A 21,384-nucleotide genomic window follows, 5' to 3' on the forward strand; every position below is an offset into this window, starting at 1 on the left:
TCTCGATAAAATTTGGCAAAGATATTTCTGAGCTGTATTTGATATATGCCCCTGAATATCGTTGTTACGGAGTGCATATTACGGCTGTGGATAAAAAATCGGATGAACAATATATATGGAAGCTATACCTATATCTGAACCGATCTTCACCAAATTTGACATACAAACTTCTAGACTCAATTCGGTCGTAAGTGCCAAATTCCATCCCATTTAGACAAATATTAGACGTTTGGTGCACAATAAAAGGTAAATCGGACGAAGTTGTATATGGGAGCTATATCCAAATCTGAACCGATCTCGATAAAATTTAGCAAATGTATTTCTGATCTGCATTTGATATATTTCCCCAAATATTGTTGTTGCAGAGTGCATATAACGGCGGCGGTGGACAAAAATAACAAATCGTATGAACAATATATATGGGAGCTATAGCTATATCTGAACCGATTTCGATCAAATTTAGTATACTTATTTTCAGGCCTAGTTTGGGTGTATATGCAAAATTCCATACAATTCGGGCTTATATTACACGTTTGGTGCACAATAAAATGAAAATCGGAGGAAGATATATATGGGAGCTATGTCTAAATTTAGACCGATTATCTCCAATTTCAATAGGGTTCGTCCTTGGGCCAAACAAATGATCTGTGCAAAATTTCATCTAGGTCGGGCAATAAATGCGACCTGTACTGTGTTTACAAAAATACATGGACAGACGGACAGACGGACGAACATGCATAAATCGACTCAGAATGTGATTCTATGCCGATCATCAAAAGGAACTATGGGTCTATCTCGTTTCCATTTGCCTGTTACAAACAAATGCACAAAGCTATAATACCCTGACCACCTTGTGGTGTAGGGTATAATTATTTCAAAAATCAATAAATCCTAAAAAATACATGTTGTGTAGTCTCTACCAATTTATGTCTTTTGAAGTCTTTTAAAAGTTCTCATGTCATACCAATACCTTTTGAAGTGTCCTATTTATGGAAAATCTTTCGAAGGTGTTTTATTTACAGATACTTTTTGATATATTTTCACAGTAAATGAAGACAGTTGTTTGAGCTTGAAGTCCTGACCTCAAGCTTAAACAATCGTTTTTAATTACAGTCAAAAATTTTGGAAATCAGAAAAATATTTATTGCCACTGTATCTAAAACATGTTCATTTTATATCCAAGAACCCAATAGTAAATAATATATATGTACTGTTGTTAATAATTGGCATTAATTAAATATATCTCTAGTCTTGAATTTTCTCTAAATAAAGATGTATATTTTACCTAAAATGATCACTAATAATTAATGAGCTAATATCCTAAAGAAGAAAAGTCCAACTCAAATCCAAATTACATTATTATTTTACATCAACCAGAGAATAATATCAATTTTCTTTTCAATCGAAAAAAAATCAAAATCTCACAACATTTAATTAATCATTTATGGGCATCGATTTTTTTACAATAACAAATTACCTCAAAATCTTATAATAAATCTTTTTCGTGTCATGCCCCCCCTCCCCCCCCCCCCTCTTTGGAAACACAAACTCCGGGAAAATACACCTTAATTTATGCAGCCATTTCAATTTGTTTTACATCCATGCAAAATTGCTTATCATTTTCAAGAAAATTACAAAGCTCATTTGCAAACTTCTAAGAGAAAATATTAAAACACATTGCAAAAGTTTCGAAAGAATTTTAAGGTAACGAAAAACTTTAAACAACAACAGCAGCTCATAAATTACTTGAGAAAATTATGCAAACCATTATTTGTGCAAAGGCAAAATCGAAAGGGAAAGTAAACGAGAGGGTTATAAGATGAGATTTATACATTTTTGGCCCAGAGAAGATTAAAAGAAAGAAAGATGATAAAAGAAATGGTTTTTCTGCATTTATACCCTACACCACACAGTGGTAAGGATATTATGTCTTTGTGCATTTGTTTGTAACATGGAGAAGGATGCGAGATAAACCCATAGTTACTTTTGAGGATCTTTATAGAATCACTTTCTGAGTCGATTTGTGCATGTCAGTCCGTCTGTCCATGTATTTTTGTGAACAAAATGCAGGTTCCAAACAACTATTGTTTGGCCGTCAAACCCTATTGATATTGATGAGAATCAGTTCAAATTTAAATATAGCTCCCATATATATCTTCAGCCGATTCCGGGTTAATTGTGCACCAAATCGCTAATACCAGCCAAATTTTGGCAAATTTTGACAATTCCGGCTAAATTCATCCTGGAAATAAGTACACCAAATTTGGTGTAAACCGGTTCAGATATTACTATAGCTCTCATATATACAGGGTGAGATAAAAAAAACTGCAACAGAGTCAAACGCCATAATTTTCCCCTTTTTTATATTTTATTGAATGCGAGCAAAAAATGTCGAAAATAGCATCAAATTTTAGAATAAGTTTAGATTTGTTCGAATTGGTCAACTTTGATACGAATTATGGACATCAAACGGCCAATAAAACCGTCACACTCTGCCCGAATGTTGCTCTGCGGTATTTTGGCCCATTCCCGGCGAAGCGCTTGCTTGAGGTGATCGACACTTTGGTATTTTTTAGTGCCAACTTTGCTTTCCAAAACACCCAGACACAATAGTCCAACAGATTGCTATCCGGATATTTTGATGGCCATTGTGCGCTGGAAATGAAGCGAAGAACCTCATTTTGTAACCATTTTTGGGTGGCGCTTTCTGAGTCCTGTTGGAATGTCCAAGGTCTGCGGCTAAAATGTATATATATATATATATATATATATATATATATATATATATATATATATATATATATATATATATATATATATATATATATATATATATATATATATGTTTCATCCGATGTGGGGTTTTAAGTCCCTGGCATACGTAATATGGACTCCACAACAATGATACTTCATACCGATAACTTCAAATTTTCACATAAATTCCAAACATAAACTTTTTTTGTTGCGGTAGCTCTTCCAAATACGCATATTAACGTAGGTTATCATATAGACGACCCGGCCCGACACTTGACTGTTGTTTTTTTTATACCCTACACCACATAGTGGTAAGGGTATTATGTCTTTGTGCATTTGTTTGTAACATGGAGAAGGAAACGAGATAGACCCATAGTTACTTTTGAGAACCTTCATAGAATCACTTTCTGAGTCGATTTATGCATGTCCGTCCGTCTGTCCGTCCGTCCGTCCGTCTGTCCATGTATTCTTGTGAACAAAATGCAGGTCGCATTTATTATCCGATTGAGATGAAATTTTCCAAACAATATTTTTTTGGCCCAAGGACGAACCCTATTGAAATTGGTGAGAATCGGATCAAATTTAGATATAGCTCCCATATATATCTTCATCCGATTTCGGGTTTCAATGAGCACCAAATGTCCACTATCAGTCCAAATTACCTGAATTTTGGCACACCCAACCGGGTTCGGCCTAGAAGCAAGTATATCAAATTTGGAGAAAATCGGTTCAGATATAGCTATAGCTCCCATATATATCTTTCATCCGATTTGATCTTTAAGTCCCTCACATTCCTACTATGCACTCCACAACAGTGATATTTGGTACCAGGTATTAGATGGAGCACAGAAATAGCTGTTTTAAATTTTATCGAAATCGGTTCAGATTTGGATATAGCTCCCATATATATCTTCATCCGATTTCGGGTTAATTGACCACCAAATGGCCAATATCAGGCCAAATGGCCCGAATTTTGGCACATGTGACCGAGATTAGCCTTAAAGTAAATACAACAAATTTGGAGAAAATCGGTTCAGATTTGGATATAGCTCCCATATATATCTTCATCCGATTTCGGGTTAATTGTGCTCCAAATGGCCGATATAAGCCCAAATGGACTGAATTTTAGTACATCGGACCAAATTCAGCCTAGAAGCAAGTATATCAAATTTAGTGAAAATCGGTTCAGATATAGATATAGCAAGCATATATATGTTTCGTCCGATTTAGTGTTTTAGTCCCTTACATTCGTAATGTTCACTCCACAACCGTGATATTTGGTACCAGATATAAGGTACAGCCCAGAAATAGCTGTTTGTAATTTTATCGAAATCGGTTCAGATTTGGATATAGCTCCCATATATATCTTCATCCGATTTCGGGTTAATTGTGCACCAAATGGCCGATATAAGTCCAAATGGACTGAATTTTAGTACATCGGACCAAATTCAGCCTAGAAGCAAGTATATCAAATTTAGTGAAAATCGGTTCAGATATAGATGTAGCAACCATATATATGTTTCATCCGATTTAGTGTTTTAGTCCCTTACATTCGTAATGTTCACTCCACAACCGTGATATTTGGTACCAGGTATTAGATGGAGCACAGGAATAGCTGTTTTAAATTTTATCGAAATCGGTTCAGATTTGGATATAGCTCCCATATATATCTTCATCCGATTTCGGGTTATTGACCACCAAATGGCCGTAATAGCATCAATTTTGGCAAATCCGATCGAAACCAGCTTAGAAGCAAGTACACCAATTTTAGTAAAAATCGGTTCAGATATAGCTATAGCTCCCATATATATGTTTCATCCGATTTCGTCTTTAAATCCCTCACATTCGTAATATGCACTCCACAGAATTGATATTTGGTACCAGTTATCAGATAAAGCCCAAAAATAGTTGATTTTAATTTTATTCAAATCTGTTCCGATTTGGATATGCCTCCCATATATATCTTCATCCGATTTCGTGTTAATTGTGCATCAAATGGCCAATATCAGCCCAAATGGCATGAATTTTGGCAAATCCGACCGAAACCAGCCTATAAGCAAGTACACACATTTTAGTAAAAATCGGTTCAGATATAGCTCTAGCTCCATATATATGCTTCATCCGATTTGCTCTTTAAGTCCCTTACATTCGTAATATACTCTTCACAGGAATGATATTTGGTACCAGATATCAGATAAAGCCCAAAAGTAGTCGCTTTTAATTTTCTCAAAATCTGTTCAGATTTGGATATTGCACCCATTTGTATCTTCATTCGATTTCGAGTTAATTGTGCAACAAATGGCCAATATCAACCGAAATGGCATGAATTTTGGCATATCTGGCCAAATTTAGCCTAGAAGCAAGGACACCAATTTTAGTAAAAGTCGTTTCAGATATAGCTATAGCTCCCGAATATATCTTCATCCGATTTCGGATTAAATGTGCAGCAAATGGCTAATATTGGTACATCAAATTTAGTGAAAATCGGTCGGATACAGCCGATTTGTACTTTAAGTCCCTCAAATTCGAAAAATGTACGATACAAGAATAATATTTGGTATCAGATGCAGCCAAGAAATATCTTCTTTTTCAGTTTTACAAATATCGGTTCAGATTTGGATATACCTCCTATATATATCTTCATCCAATTTCGTGTTGATTGCGCACCAAATGTCCAATATCAAATGTCCTGGGTTTTGGCAAATCTGACCGAATTCAGCCTAGTATCAAATACATCAAACTTGCTGAAAATCGGTTCAGATATAGCTATAGTTCGTAAAATGCACGATAGAATTAGATCGATTTTGATTTTGTACCAAATATCTCATAGAGCTCTGAAATGCTCTGTATAAACCTTTTTACGAGAGCTCTACTAAATATGCATAGTGGTGTAGGGTATCATATAGTCGGCCCCGCCCGACTTTTGAGCTTTCCTTACTGGTTTTTTTTTGCACAGTGTTATTAACCATTCAACCTTCTCACACAAATGACATAACCCAGTTTTTTCTTCCTCTTAAACTTTGTTTGGTCCTTTTGAATAGCACAATCTTAATGATTCCAAGTAACCAAAACATATTTACAGTAAAATGCAGATCTGAACAGCAGCCCCAGTACTACTACTAGCAGCGAACATTCGACACAGGCAGCCACAATAAATCAGGCATAATACATCATTAGGATCCGTATTGTGTTAATGAATTTTTAACACACAGTCTGTTTTTTGTTTTCTCCTCTCCCAAGAAATATTTTGTGGACCTCAGTAACTAAGCGAAGGGCAATCGCCAGAGAGGCAGAATGAAGGTAACCGCGGAAACAACATCAGAAAAATACAACAAGAAAGCCAAACACTCTTAAATTGAGGTCATTCGAAGATTTACTAGTTCTAGTCGTCGTTGTTGCTTTTGCTGCTGTAGAAAAAAAAACAAAAACAAATCATGCCATTCATTTTCCACATCATTAACCCGTTCAACAAACTAGTGAAAGGTTTAAAAGAAGAAGAAGCAGCGGGAAAAACGAAATTGTGGCACGTCCTTAACACACTCGAAATGATGAATGTGTGTGTGTGTTAAAGTTAAAATAATGCCAACATACATACGTAGATATATTTCTAAATAACCTACATATTTTTTTCTGGCAGTGCGTGGGCTTTAAGTGTTTCATTTCCCATAGAGAGCTGAGTTTGTTGAAAAAAAAAAGAATATTTTCTTATTCTAACATAGAATGTAGGTATTTCGGTTCATTCATTAATTTGTAAAACGTTTTCAGCTGCATATAAAAGGGTTGTCAAGCAATAAATGTTTGGGTAAACACTTATTTATATTTGTCATTTAGATGACAACTCACGGTGTGGTCAAATCCAATATTTTGTGACAAAAATGCGAAAAAATTTTTTCCTAAAATTTTTTTTAAAAATTTTGAAAAATAATTTTGAAAGAGAATATAACTAATTCATAAAAACGCAGACGAAGCGGCTGAACTAATATTGTGTCATGTTTTGTATACGCTTTTCTATAACCCAAAATTCCAATATGAAGAGCGAGTAAAGAGAGTAACTGTTGAGTTACTGAGAGATTGAAAAATGCTTACCAGAGAAATACACTCAATAAGTCTTATCCAGTAACATCAACTGATTTAAAAAATGATAACTTGATAATACTTTATAATAAGCATAATTTTTCACTAAAAACGCCATTTTGATTCCATTTTCTTAACAATTTTAAAGTGTAACGCATTCATTGTTCAACAAGTAAAAAAGCTGTAAGTTCAGCCGGGCCGAAATTTTAATTCCCTCCACCATTTAGTACAAATTTGACAATTTCCAAAAAAAAAAATAAATAAATAAATAAAATAAAATCCGTTAAAAATTCTGTTAAAATTGTAAAAATACGGAATGCCTATACGACGACGTGGACCTGAATAGGCAAGTTTTGTCATAAGTTATTACAATATTTAAAAGCGAAACTTGAAGAAAAATCTGTTTATAATGTAGCTAAAATCATCAAAACACCGAATATAGGAGGTACCGTTATATGGGGGCTATACGAAGACGTGGACCTGCACAGACAATTTTCTGACATGGGCTGAAGTATACATTACGAACTTCGCATGTGAAATTTGAAACAATCCCGGTAAATAATGTCGCTAAAATCATCAAAATACCGAATATCGGGGGTTATGGTATATGGGGGCTATACGAAGACGTGGACCTACATGGCCCATTTTCTGTTTTATGCTTCAGTATCTATTACGAACTTCAAATACAAAATTTGAAACGATTCCGTTAAATAATGTCACTAAAATCATCAAAAATACCGAATATGGGGGGGTACCGTTATGTAGGGGCTATACGAAGACGTGGACCCACCCAGATTATTTTCTGTCTTAGGCTGTAGTATCCATTACGAACTTCAAATGCCAAATTTAAAACAATTCCGGTGAATAATGTCGCTAAAATCATCAAAATACCGAATATCGGGAGGTACCGTTATATGGGGGCTATATGATAACTTGGGCCTACATGGCCCATTTACGAACTTAACCTGCCTACTGGCAAAATATATATGTGTGCAAAATTTTAGCCTTCTATCTCAATTTGTTCGAAAGATTGCGTGATTACAACAGACAGACAGACAGACGGACAGACGGACATGGCTAAATCGTCTTAGAATTTTACGCTGATCAAGAATATATATACTTTGTTGAGTCTGACATGAGTATTTCGAGGAGTTACAAACGGAATGACAAAATTAAAAAAAAATAGTGCTGTGGAGGGTATAAAAAAGCTATTTTCTAGTTAGATTTTATTGAATGTTGTTCGACAACTTTTGTCCCTGTAAACCTTAGTGAGTAATTTTTACCAGAAGAGTTATCGTACATACTTAATATTAAAGCCTAAACCACTGGATTTAATAAATATAGTGGGCATAACCCAGCTTTTCCCTCTTTTACATCTACATTTAAAATGTTCGAATTTACATTTCTTGAAATCCTTACGTTTACAGTATTTATTGTCTTCGAAAATATTACTGATTTCAATTCAAGGATTATTTTTGTGCAACATTTTTAACCGAGTTCTTTTTTGCAACAAATGGATAAAAAATCTTTTAGCGGGATCGTAACAAGTCAATATGTGCTAGTCAATATTATTTGTCTTTAAATTCTACTATAGGTCTTAGAATACATCAAAACTATAAATCTTCCCTAAACGCTATGCATTTATGAATATTAAAAAAAAAGAAAACACATTTTATGCCAAATTCTCCTACAAAGCATCAAAGTTCTCCTACAAACTGTCAAAGACAAAAATATTCTTCAGCAAATTTCATTAATTTTAGTTTATTAACAATTAAAAAAGCTGTAAGTTCGACCGGGCCGAACTTGGAATACCCTCCACCATTTCAAAAAAAATAAATAAAATCCGTTAAAAATTCTGTTAAAATCTTAAAAAATATCGAATGTGGCCGTTATACTAGGGGCTATACAAAGGCGTGGACCTTAACAGACAATTTTCTGTCTTAGGCTGTAGTATCCATTACGAACTTTAAATACCAAATTTGAAACAATTCCCCTGAATAATGTCGTTAAAATCATCAAAACACCGAATATCAGGAGGTGCCGTTAAATGGGGGCTATACCAAAACGTGGACCAACATGGCTCATTTTCAATACCAAACGTCCTGCAGACATAATGCACATTTGAGTTAAATTTTATGAACTTACTTCATTCGGAAGCTAGAGTGATTTCCACAGACGGACAGACTGATAGACCGACAGACGGACGGACATCGCTAATTCGACATAGAATTTTATGCTGATCAAGAATATACAGGGTGAGATGAAAAAATTACAACCAACTTCAGAGTGCATTCATTTCAAAGCCACTCGTCCGACAGCTGTTAAAATTATTCCCGTGACAGCTCATTATATTGTATACAAGCGTACCAAAGCATTTTGGTGAGAATTTACCAGAAAAAAGTTATTCGCGATGGAATTCACCGTGATAGTGTGATTTCTTTATATTTGGTTGGAAAACCACAAGTGGCTATCGTTAGAGTACTCCAGCATTTAAATGTGAATAATTCTTTTGTGTCTCGTACCATCGCTCGTTACCGTGATACTGGTAGCGTAGCACGACGTCAAGGAAACAAAACCAGTTAAGAAAGTCTTAAAGTCAGGCGGGGCCGACTTTATGATACCCTACACCACTTTGCTAATTTAGTAGAGCTCCGCATAACAATTAAAAGTTTTTATGGGAGAATTCAATCATACACGCTATGATTATAATTATAATTTAAAGTTCAAAAGGACTAAATATACCGAAGCATTTGTATCTTTTAAATTCGGACTTGAATTGCCCATTTGGTGCACAATTAATTTGAAATCGGATAAAGATATATATGAGAGCTATATCCAAATCGGAAATGATCTCGATAAAAATTTGGCAAAAATATTTCTGAGCTGTATTTCATGTATTTCCCTGAATATCGTTGTTACGGAGTGCATATTACGGCTGTGGGTAACAAATATAACAAATCGGATGAACAGTATATATGGGAGCTATAGCTATATCTGCACCGATCTTCACCAAATTTGACATACTAGCTTCTAGACTCAATTCGGTCGTAAATGCCAAATTCCATCCAATTTGAACAAATATTAGACGTTTGGTGCACAATAAAAGGTAAATCGGACGAATTTATATATGGGAGCTATATCCAAATCTGAACCGATTTCGATAAAATTTAGCAAATGTATTTCTGAGCTGAATTTGATATATTTCCCTGAATATTGTTGTTACAGAGTGCATTACGGCTGGACAAAAATAAAAAATCGGATGAACAATATATATGGGAGCTATAGCTATATCTGAACCGATTTCGATCAAATTTGGATACTTATTTTCAGGCCTAATTTGGTTGTATGTGCAAAATGCCATACTATTCGGGCAGATATTACACGTTTGGTGCACAATAAAAGCAAATCGGACGAAGATATATATGGGAGATATATCTAAATTTTCACCGATTATCTCCAATTTCAATAGGGTTCGTCCTTGGACCAAACAAATGATTTTTACAAAATTTCATCCGGAACTTTGGTGCACAATAAAAGGCAAATCGGACGAAGATATACATGGGAGCTATATCTAAATTTTGACCGACTATCTCCAATTTCAATAGGGTTCGTCCTTGGACCAAACAAATGATTTGTGCAAAATTTCATCTGGAACTGCGAACTGTACTTTGTTTACAAAAATACATGGACAGGACGGACGGATGGACACGCATAAATCGACTCAGAATGTGATTCTATGCAGATAATCAAAAGGAACTATGGGTCTATCTCGTTTCCTTTTGCCTGTTACAAACAAATGCACAAAGACATAATACCCTCACCTTGTGGTGTAGGGTATAAACAAAGACATAATACCCTTACCACTATGTGGTGTAGGGTATAATGATCGTGTTTACTTGCCAAAGAGGTCAGCTGAAAATGTGCACCTTCGGTTGGCCACCAGAACTCAAGCGCCGGCCACGGTGATGGTGTGGGCCGCCATAACAGATGATGGTCGCTCTCCGCTCGTATTAATCGACCGTGGCATCAGAATAAATGCCGGATATTATCGCGAAAATATTTTGGAGAGTATATTAAAGCCTTGGGCAAGCAAACATTTTGGCCAACAGGACTCAGCACCATCGCACTCAGCACGCGCCACCCAATAATGGTTACAAAATCAGGTACCTCGCTTCATTTCCAGCGCACAATGGCCACCAAAATCTCCGTATACCAATCCGTTGGGCTATTGTGTCTGGAGTATTTTGGAAAGAAAGGTTGGCACTAAAAAGCAGCGTGTGACGGTTCCATTGGCCGTTTGAAGGTCATAATTCGTGCCAAAGGTGACAAATCTAAACTTATTCTAAAATTTTGCTATTTCCGATATTTTTTGCATTCATTCAATGAAAATCTAAAAACTATGGCGTTTGACTTTGTTGCAGTCTTTTATCTCACCCTGTATGTTAATATAAATTAATTTCTACTTGTTTTCCACTTTCTTTCAGGATGCTGTGTCAATTATTGGCGGTGCTATAGGTGCAATGCGTATTCCTGAAAAATGGCTTCCCGGTCTGGTTGATTTCTATTTGAATTCACACAATATTATGCATGTTTTAGTTGTTATTGCCGTATACTCCATGCATATGGTAAGTTAGTTTAGATACTCTCTGAAATATTCAATTTCTATTTCAATCTCATATTTACCACTTCTTTTCTCTACTTTTATTTTAGGCTACCATCAAAGATTTCGAATGGATGTCGAACACAAATTGTGAGGCCTTTACCAATGCATCCAGTAAAGTATTGGAGTCAACATTAAACACCAATATAGAGCTATGACCATTTGATTTGAACACTTTGTTGAATTATTATAATCGTTTTATGTTTTTATTAAGTTTTAACAGTTGAAAAGGACACACCAGCAGCAACAACAAAGACAACGTTAATCGTAGCAATAATCTGAAGAATAAAATAAAAAATTATAAAAAAGACGAGAAGCAAGACCACAAATAAAACTATTTTGAGGTCATTTAAATAGTTTTTGAATTTTTTCAAAAAACAAACAAAGTAAAATTCCTCGAACAAAAAAACAGAAAATATTACGAAAATTTCAAAAACCAAAAAAATGAGAAAAAACGAGCAAAAAATAAGTTAACAGAAATATGTTTAGACAAATATTAGAAAAAATTTGAAAAAAAAAAAAAAAACAATAATTATTTATTATATTTTATTTTTAATTCTTCCTCTTGCTCCAAAATGAAAAAAAAAAACTTTGAGAAAAACAAATACAGAAAATATGGAAAACTTTTAATTTCCACTACTTGATATCACAGTTTTGGAAAATCAACATCTCGGAAATATAACTCTTGATGAGGGGTTTTTCAGGGAAAAGTTCTTTTGGAAATGAGTTTTCTTGTAGGAAAGTTGATAAATGGGGACTTTCAACATAGGAAAGTACCTCCAGGTTGAATTTTCCTTCGAACAATTTCATCAAGAGTGATTTTTCATAGTCATCAGGTAAACTTTTATTTTAAAATTGAATGCAGTTACACAAAAATTTATCAAGGATCATGTCGATGAGGTTGATTTTCCACGAAAACACCAACACATTTACACAGATACACAACTGAACAAAAACAATTCTCTATATTTTGTTTGTTTCTCAAGCACTAATTTTTCTCCTCAAAGTTATTAACTTTATTTGACCGCTCTTCTACAAAAAAAAACTTAAAAAAATTAATACCAAAAAGTCTCCAAAGAAACTAAAATTTTCAAATTCTAAAATACCAAAAAACCAAACAACTAACGACAGTAACACAAAACCAACCAAAAACAAATTCTCTTCGACTGTGGTACTAAATATTAAGCTAAATACAAAAACAAAACAAAAACATATAAGAAAATCAATAGCAAAATAAATTGAAAACAAAACAAAAGAAATCAATACTTTAGACTTTAGAACAGAAGAAAAAAAACAAGCAGTAACAAGAAAATACAAAATAATAAAATAGTACACTTAGTCAACATTTGTAGAGTTTTCCAAATCAATACCGAACAACAACAAAAAAAAACAAAAAATAATTTTAGTAAAATTCAAATTAAAAGCAAAAAAAACAACAGCTACCAACCAAATACTCGTAGTTATAAAAAATATAATAATAAAGAATATAAGTTAAAAAAAAAATAAAGAATACTAGTCAACTTATTAAATATATATATAGAGTCTATATATATATAGAACGAATGTTACAAAAAATGGTTATTAAAAGCGATTACTAAGTAAAAAAACTATAAAATATTTTTTTCTTGTTATATCCTACTCCATAGATCACCAGAATGGAACTATGAAACTGTCCATAATTTTTTTCAGGGGAAAAATTGTCAGTTTTTCCTCCAGGTTCTCAGTGATGGTGAATTTTCCTGTAGAAAAGTTCATTGACGATGACTTTTCCCATAGAAAAGTTCACCATTGATGACTTTTCCAATAGGAAAGTTGAATTTTCCTATGGAAAAGTTAATCAATGATTAATTTTCCTATGGAAAACTTAATCAATGATGACGTTTCCAATAGAAAAGTTCATCGACGATGACTTTTCTAATAGAATAGTTCATCGACGATGACTTTTCCAATAGAATAGTTCATCGACGATGACTTTTCCAATAGAAAAGTTCATCGACGATGACTTTTCCAATAGAAAAGTTCATCGACGATGACTTTTCCAATAGAAAAGTTCATCGACGATGACTTTTCCAATAGAAAAGTTCATCGACGATGACTTTTCCAATAGAAAAGTTCATCGACGATGACTTTTCCAATAGAAAAGTTCATCACCGATGACTTTTCCAATAGAAAAGTTCATCACCGATGACTTTTCCAATAGAAAAGTTCATCACCGATGACTTTTCCAATAAATTTGTTCATTACCGATGGCTATTCCAATCGAAAAGTTCATCACCGATGACTATTCCAATCGAAAAGTTCATCACCGATGACTATTCCAATCGAAAAGTTCATCACCGATGACTATTCCAATCGAAAAGTTCATCACCGATGACTATTCCAATCGAAAAGTTCATCACCGATGACTATTCCAATCGAAAAGTTCATCGACGATGACTTTTCCAATAGAAAAGTTCATCGACGATGACTTTTCCTATAAAAAGAGTAATCCTCATGGAAAATCCTTGCAGTAGGATATAACACATTCGGTTTTGACCGATTTTTGCCTTTATCAGTTGTTATTTTTGAAAACATTATAAGATTATAAACAAAACTAATAGAAACGAACTACTATAGAATGAAAACTAAGGAAATGAAAATGAATTGATGGATATTTCCCAATTTCAAAATTAAATTATATTATTCAATTTAGGATCCACAAAAAAAATTATATTAAGAAAAGTTTAAAAAAGAAAACAATTAAAAATTCTTCAAAGCGCAATTACAGCTAAATTTCCAATAAAAAAAATCAACCCGTTTATGCTTCATTATTATGCCATTTAACAATTATATATAAATAATTATAATTACTTATTTATCTATATCAAAAAAAAAAAAAAACAATTGAAAACAAAACTAATTATTTTTTTTTCTTATTTAATAATGCAAGCAAATCACAATACAACAAGAACAAAAACCTACGACTAAATCAATTTAAGTTAATTTCGAAACAATGCATATTTAAATTTAGAGCAATTATTATAAAATAATAGCAATTATAATTAATACTATTACTAAAACAACAACAACAACTCTAATGCTAATACCCAAAAAAAAACAAACAAAAATACTATTACGAGTACATACGTATTTCTTACATTATACCTCATTAGTTATAAGTATAACAAATTGTACACATACATGCATACACACACACGAACACTCTGTAATACAAAAAAAATGGTTTTACATCACGACACTTTTTACATGTGGACATACATAATTGATACAATATGATTTTAGGAATCGAAAAATTAGTAATGAAATATGTTGCTGTTGGCCCCCACGAGATATAACAATCTAAATAAGTGTGGGGCGAACATTAAAATAACACTTTAATTGATAATTTAAAAGTATGGATTAACATTCTATAGAAATCATTCATGCATAGTTTACCTAATGTCCGTATTCAATAGAGAAATCTGTGTTTTCTTTTTATAATTTGTTATACATGTGTTTGTAAAAAAAGCGTAAAACTAAATTACATTTTTAATTTTTCGATATCCAAATTGAGAAAAATAACTGTTACAAAACTACACTTTTACACCGAGCCTAGTACATAAACCACTCAATTTGACTTCAAAACACTCTCTCTCTCTCTCTTTCTCTCCCTCTATCAAAAGTGGAACAATTTAATAGAAAATCTAATAGATTTCATTGAAAATTATTTAAAAGCAAAAGTTATAACACAAAATGATCCATATTTAATACAAGGTAACAAACAATTGTTAGTCATGAACTAAAATTACCAAAAAAAATAAATAAAATAAAGCAAAAATAACAAATATAAATGATTTCAAACACAAAACAGCGCAATAATATTCAAAATCCACAAATAAGTCAATAAAATGAAGAAATTCTAATAAAGAAAACATAAAAAATAAGAAAAAGCAAACCAAAAGTTTTTTATTCGTTGAACAGGGCAGGTAAGTACTTATGATGGCGAAGTGTTGAGGTGGAATAAAACATAACAACGTTTCGGTTATTGAAAACTTTGACCCTTTGTGGGGGAGGTACTAGAAGGAATGGTCCAATCTCTACCGCCTTTACAACAGATCCTGTGTTGATAGAAATATTATATCGGATATTATCGGAATATTCGAATCGGATATTAATTTAACGTTTCGACCTTTTGTGGAGGAGGTACCAGTAGGAGTGTACCGATATATTCTATCTTAGCACCATATCTTGGGTTTATAAAAATATTAGAATGTGTGAAATTTGAAGATAATCGGATTCTTAAATCACATTTTATTTGATAATTATTCAAAATGTAAACCCATTGTGGGGGAGGTACTTGATGGAGTGGACCGATATTGTCCATTTTCGCACCTGACCTAGCACTAACGCAAGTATTAGGATTTGGATTAGGATTGGATTTCCCTTTTATGTGCAGAAAATTTCGACCCTTAGTGGGTAGAGGTACAAGAAGTAGTGGACCGATATATTCCATCTTAACACCAGACCTTGCTTTAATAAAAATATTGGGATGTGTGTGTTTGAAAACAATCAGAATCTTACATCACATTTTATAAAAGTTATAATTATTCAAAATTTTAACCGTTTGTGGGGGAGGTAATTGATGGAGTGGACCGATATTGTCCATTTTGGCACCTGGCCTATCACTGACGCAAATATTAGGATATGTAAAGATGGAACAAAATCGGGTTATCGTTTCTCTTTCTGTGCAGAAAATATATTTTTGGAAAATTTCGACCTTTTGTGGGGAGGTATCAGAAGGAGTGGACTGATATTGTCCATCTCCGAACTCAATCTAAGTCTGACAAAAATATTACGGTGTACCAAGTTTGGACCAAATCGGATACTCCCTTCGATAGTTATCGTGCGCACCAGCCAGACAGACGGACGGACATCGCTAGATCGCCTCCAAATGGGTCTCAAACCTTTATTTCGATGAAAATACTGCAACCAAATTCAGACTGCTGTAATTTCGAAGCCACTCGTCCGACAACTGTTAGAATTATTCTAATGACAGATCATTAGAGAGAGAATTTTTTGAGAATTTTCCAGAAAATAAGTTATTCGTGATGGAATTCAAGCGTAATAGTGTGATTTCTTTATATTTGGCAGGAAACCACAAGTGGCTGTCGTTAGATCACTCCAGCATTTAAATGTGAATAAATCTTTTGTGTCTTGTACCATCACTCGTTACCGTGATACTGGTAGCGTAGCCAGACGTCAAGGAAGTAGACGGAAGAAAACAGCAACATCAGCAGAAATGGTTCGAAAAGTAAAGAAGCGACTTGATCGAAACCCGTGTCGCAGTGGCCGAAAAATGGCTAGTGAGCTGACGATATCGCAATATTCCATTCGGCAAATATTGAAGAATGAGATCGGAGTAAAGCCTTTGAAATGTGTCCCGATTATTTTGGCACTTAAAAATACCAAAATGTCGATCACCTCAAGCAAGCACTTCGTTGGGAATGGGCCAAAATACCGCAGAGCAATATTCGGGCAGCGTGTGACGGTTTCATTGGCGGTCTGAAGGCCATAATTCGTGCCAAAGGTGACCAATTCGAACAAATCTAAAATTATTCTGAAATTCAATAAAATAAAAGAAATAAAAATTCTGGCGTTTGACTTTGTTGTATTTTTTATCTCTCCCTGTATACCCTTTCTAGCCAAATGGCTGGGGGTATAATAATTTACTGCACTGAAAAAGAACATTGCAAATCCCAATATTTGCATCAGTTCTAGGTCAGGTGCGAAAATGGGCAATATCGGTCCACTCCATCCAGTACTTTTCCGGGCATAGGGTCAAAGTTTTGAATAATTATAACTCTTATAAAGTGTGATGCAAGAGCCCAATTGTCTTCAAATTACACACACTACAATATTTTTATTAACCAAAGGTCTGGTGTGAAGATGGAATATATCGGTCCACTCCTCACCCATTTTTAACATTTTTCAACAATTTTTACAAATTTCAATAATTATTATAATTAGATTCAATAATTTCAATTCCAATATTAGTTTGACATTTCATTGTCCCAGCAGCTGTGTCGATGCGACTACCTGTATTCTTCTACCATGACACGGGCTGAACACAGCTATTTCATTTAAATCTGCGCAAAAAATCAACCCTGATCACCCACCAAAAATGTCAAAACAACCCAATGTAAACAAATAATTATTGATTTTATTTCGAGTTTGTGTCTTTGTGAGTTTAGTTTGTTTAGTGCGATAAGGTTCAAAGATCAATCAAAAATATTAAATTACTTAGATAAAATGGCCTATGACACAGTGGAAAAATGTACAGCACCATCAGAAGGAAACGGTGATTGGAATATTTTGTATTGGATTTTGGGAACTATTTGTATGCCGGTCGCAGTGCCACTGGTATTGATTAATCTATGGAGACGTTCTTTGGTGGCTAAACAAAGAAAATGTTTGCCTGGAAAGGTCGTGCTAATCACGGGGGCCTCTTCGGGCTTGGGAGAAGCATTGGCTCATGTCTTCTACAAAGCTGGATGTAAAGTAATTTTGGCAGCACGTAGACTAAATGAATTGGAAAGGGTGAAAAAGGACCTAATGGCATTGGAAGTGGTAGGAGTTAAACCAAATTATTTATATTGAAACATGTTTTTTTATTTCTGGTCTCTTACAGGTTGGTACTGCCTATCCTCCCACAGTAATGTCATTAGATTTGGCTGAGTTGAATGCCATACCGAAATTTGCCAATGACGCCATAGCTATACACAATGGAATTGATATTTTGATTAATAATGGAGGGATAAGTGTTAGAGCTGAAGCTATTTCAACTGCTTTGGATGTTGACTTGAAAGTAATGACAGTAAATTATTTCGGTACCGTTGCCTTAACCAAGGCTGTACTACCTTCAATGGTTAAAAAGCAAACAGGCCATATATGTTTTATAAGTTCAGTGCAAGGAAAAATTGCATTGCCGTATAGGTCTGCATATTCGGCTTCTAAACATGCCTTACAAGCATTTTCCGATTCTCTTCGGGCCGAGGTAGCATCTAAAAGATTGAAGGTCACATGCTTTAGTCCAGGTTATATAAAAACTCAGTTGTCCGTAAATGCGTTGACTGCAAGTGGACAAAAACATGGAAGTAAGTGAATGTGTTTGGTACATATTCAGATTTTCTAAATAATCAATGTTTTTTTGCAGAAATGGACAAAGCCACATCAAAAGGCATGTCAGCCGAGGAATGTGCCGCTAGTATTTTGAAATCATTGCTGGGCAATGAAAAGGATGTTATCATTTCAGATCTCCAAGCTAAGGTTGGATTTTGGCTGCGCTTTATATGCCCTCCATTGTACTTTTGGATTATGGAAAAACGAGCCCTTTCAACGGTAAAGGAGGAATAAATTATTACCAATTATTTAGTCAAAATAAGCACAACTATATATTGAAATATATGTAATTTCACAAAATTTCGGAACTTTATTATACATGTTGGTGTTTTTCTTTTCTTTAAAAATAACAAAAAATGTTCAGTTCTTTTGAAAAGAAATTATTTTTAAAATAAAGAGAAAAAAACAAAAAATTAACACAAAAAATAACTTTTCACGAAATGAAAAAAAATATATATTAAAATAGGGGACATAATATTTTAGACAGCTGCTAGTTATAGTCTAGTTTTTCTGTTATGGCTGCTAGTAAGGCGTCTATATTGCAACAGGAAGCATTCGATATGTTCAACCATTTATGATGATTTCTCATTTATGTAACAAATTGTTCTTTTACTTTCCGTATCATTTCCTATTTCTTTGGGACATGTTTGCTTAAAATTTTAAATGTATTCTTATCTAAAATATAACTTAAAGCGGCAGCTACTGTTGTGGCCCCAGTCAGGTACCACAGACCATGTAAGGCAGTGTGATCTGTATCAAAAAAAGAGAATCATTCCAATTTTTTATCTCAGAAACTGATATATCATCTTACCTAAATATCCCCACATTGGTGCTCCTAAACTAATGCCAACGGCTGCTAATTGCACTCCAGTATTAATTTTACTTATTAGGGTTGGTTCCAACTGAGCAGTAACATGTGTTGCATCAAAATAACGGGAGAAGGTCCGCTAGAAATAGAATAATAAGTAGTTTAAACATTTTCAATTCAACTTATTTAAACACTACTTACTGGCGGTGGCAAACTAATATAGCGAATAACAAATCCCGCAGCAATCAGAAAAACATCACGGAACAAAATAGTGCCAGCCAACCACAGGGGCAATAAATCACAGTAGCCCATTGATATAACCAATGAACCCATGAGCACTTTATCGGCAGCAGGATCTAGAAAAGAACCAGCCTTACTTGCCTGATTTGGCCATCTTCGAGCTATTTGTCCATCAAGCTGGAATTGGATATAGATTTTACGAGATCGTTAAGCATTAACAATTGTGGAACAACCTACCAAATCTGAAATACCGGCCACAACCAACAAACTTATGGCCAATTCATAATTCCCATCCACTATAACATAACCAATGTAGGGCGATAGTACCATGCGGCCCATTGTCAACATATTCGGTATGGTCATGATGTTCTCCCTTTCGACCTCTTCCATTTTCTCACGCACCCTCTGTTGGACTTTATGGCGTGCCTCCCTTATATCCTCAGCTATTACATTTTTGCGTTCTATAAATGATTCCCGTTTCTTGTCGATTGCATCTCGAATATCATCAGCAATTTCATTTTTGCGTTCTATAAACTGTTCACGCTGCTTATCTAACACATCCTGCAGCATGTCACGACCCTTGAGGGTTTTCATGTGCAGTAATTGTTTTTTGCGATCGGCATACATACGCAAAGTGGCCACATCCCAATTACGATATTGATTAACATCCAGAAATGAAATGCGTATAAAACCGGTAGCAGCCGCATAACGATTCAGACAGTTGATAACAGCATTGGGCATGTGGGAACTATTGCCCGGCGAAACAAGTTCCGTTAAATTTTTAAAGCCACAGCCACGACGGGCCACTTGGCGGAAAACTGTGACGGGCAACATGTTGGGTAATCGTTGCTTAAGGAATCACGGGTATAAGTGTTTTGGTTGAAATTGTTTTGAACGGAAGGAAATAAATCCGAACTTTGCTTTAGCTAGACCTTGAACGAAAGAATAATTCTATTAGAAAAAGCATGTTTATCATAATTTCCAGTGTGTTCTATATTAAATTATCTCTGTTGACCACTGGTCGATTTGACCTTTTGAACTGTTTTTATTTTAAAAACCCTGTTTATTTTGCTTTCCGTTATTACCATTTGAAAATGTTTGTAGGAACGTGTGTCCTGTATTTACAAACAACGTCCTTGAAAGTTTAGAACCAAATAATAAATTATTTTAATTTTCACCCAATTATTTTTATTTTTGTCGGATTTCGAGGTCGATGCGGTACTAATTGTCGGCGACGGATGACAATTTTTGCCGGCTAATTTCCGACGCAGTAGAGAAAAATCATGTGAAAAACTAAAACCATGTTTACATATACACATGGTAAAGTCATGCAATCATATGTTTACATTTGTTTTCCAAATTATTCATTTGACAACATCTCATTGTCAAATTTATGTTTATAAATCCATTGTTTACACACAAATGTACAGAGAGGCTGAGCAGATTGATAGCTTCACGTTCTGCAGAGTGAATGAGGACGCGCCTACCAGAATAAAGGGGGCTGCCACAGTTCGCCGGATATATCCATCTTGTCCGCAGGTTTGACGAATGACGTAACATGGCAATCAGTCACTTATTTAGGTTCAGACCAGCCCCCCCCCCCCCCCCCCCCCTTATTGTCGCCATCAACAGACCACCCGATTCCATAGACTCTGGTTATCCATGCGAAAACCAATTGACAAGAATTCAG

General features: G+C 34.4%; 3 protein-coding genes across 3 annotated transcripts in view; 2 read left to right on the top strand and 1 right to left on the bottom strand.

Annotated features, from left to right (window-relative positions):
* Positions 1-12,747, top strand: part of LOC101900656 (mucin-5AC) — a 275,856-nt gene extending 263,109 nt beyond the window's left edge. Inside the window, exons 8-9 of the mRNA XM_059121734.1 lie at positions 11,313-11,453; positions 11,539-12,747. Of these exons, the coding sequence (XP_058977717.1) occupies positions 11,313-11,453; positions 11,539-11,646 (249 nt within the window). The 3' untranslated portion in view covers positions 11,647-12,747. The remainder of the gene's footprint in view (positions 1-11,312; positions 11,454-11,538) is intronic.
* Positions 12,748-17,673: 4,926 nt separating this feature from the next.
* Positions 17,674-18,964, top strand: LOC101899520 (dehydrogenase/reductase SDR family protein 7-like). Its single transcript, XM_005179884.4, has 3 exons — positions 17,674-18,094; positions 18,156-18,621; positions 18,681-18,964. Exons 1-3 carry the CDS (start codon positions 17,777-17,779, stop codon positions 18,878-18,880), a joined length of 984 nt encoding a protein of 327 aa, XP_005179941.2. The 5' UTR covers positions 17,674-17,776; the 3' UTR covers positions 18,881-18,964.
* Positions 18,920-20,937, bottom strand: LOC101899345 (probable cardiolipin synthase (CMP-forming)). The gene is made up of 5 exons (XM_005179883.4): positions 20,780-20,937; positions 19,932-20,626; positions 19,656-19,871; positions 19,458-19,593; positions 18,920-19,396 (listed from the first exon to the last, which is right to left on the bottom strand). The coding sequence occupies exons 2-5, from the start codon at positions 20,526-20,528 to the stop codon at positions 19,275-19,277; spliced, it is 1,071 nt and encodes a 356-aa protein (XP_005179940.1). The 5' UTR covers positions 20,529-20,626; positions 20,780-20,937; the 3' UTR covers positions 18,920-19,274.
* Between the last annotated feature and the right edge of the window lie 447 nt (positions 20,938-21,384).

This window comes from Musca domestica, unplaced genomic scaffold (genome assembly GCF_030504385.1).
Source record: "Musca domestica strain aabys unplaced genomic scaffold, Musca_domestica.polishedcontigs.V.1.1 1, whole genome shotgun sequence".
Classification (NCBI taxonomy): Eukaryota; Metazoa; Arthropoda; class Insecta; order Diptera; family Muscidae; genus Musca; species Musca domestica.

What these genes read in the sequence shown, in the direction of transcription:
- LOC101899520 (XM_005179884.4), top strand. Translation starts at nt 17,777, where the DNA reads ATGGCCTATGACACAGTGGAAAAATGTACAGCACCATCAGAAGGAAAC. An exon ending in ACCTAATGGCATTGGAAGTG is followed by an intron (nt 18,095 to 18,155) that starts GTAGGAGTTAAA and finishes GGTCTCTTACAG; the next exon opens with GTTGGTACTGCCTATCCTCC. An exon ending in AAGTGGACAAAAACATGGAA is followed by an intron (nt 18,622 to 18,680) that starts GTAAGTGAATGT and finishes GTTTTTTTGCAG; the next exon opens with AAATGGACAAAGCCACATCA.
- LOC101899345 (XM_005179883.4), bottom strand. Translation starts at nt 20,528, where the DNA reads ATGTTGCCCGTCACAGTTTTCCGCCAAGTGGCCCGTCGTGGCTGTGGC. An exon ending in TGGCCGGTATTTCAGATTTG is followed by an intron (nt 19,872 to 19,931) that starts GTAGGTTGTTCC and finishes ATCCAATTCCAG; the next exon opens with CTTGATGGACAAATAGCTCG. An exon ending in ACCAATGTGGGGATATTTAG is followed by an intron (nt 19,397 to 19,457) that starts GTAAGATGATAT and finishes TTTTTGATACAG; the next exon opens with ATCACACTGCCTTACATGGT.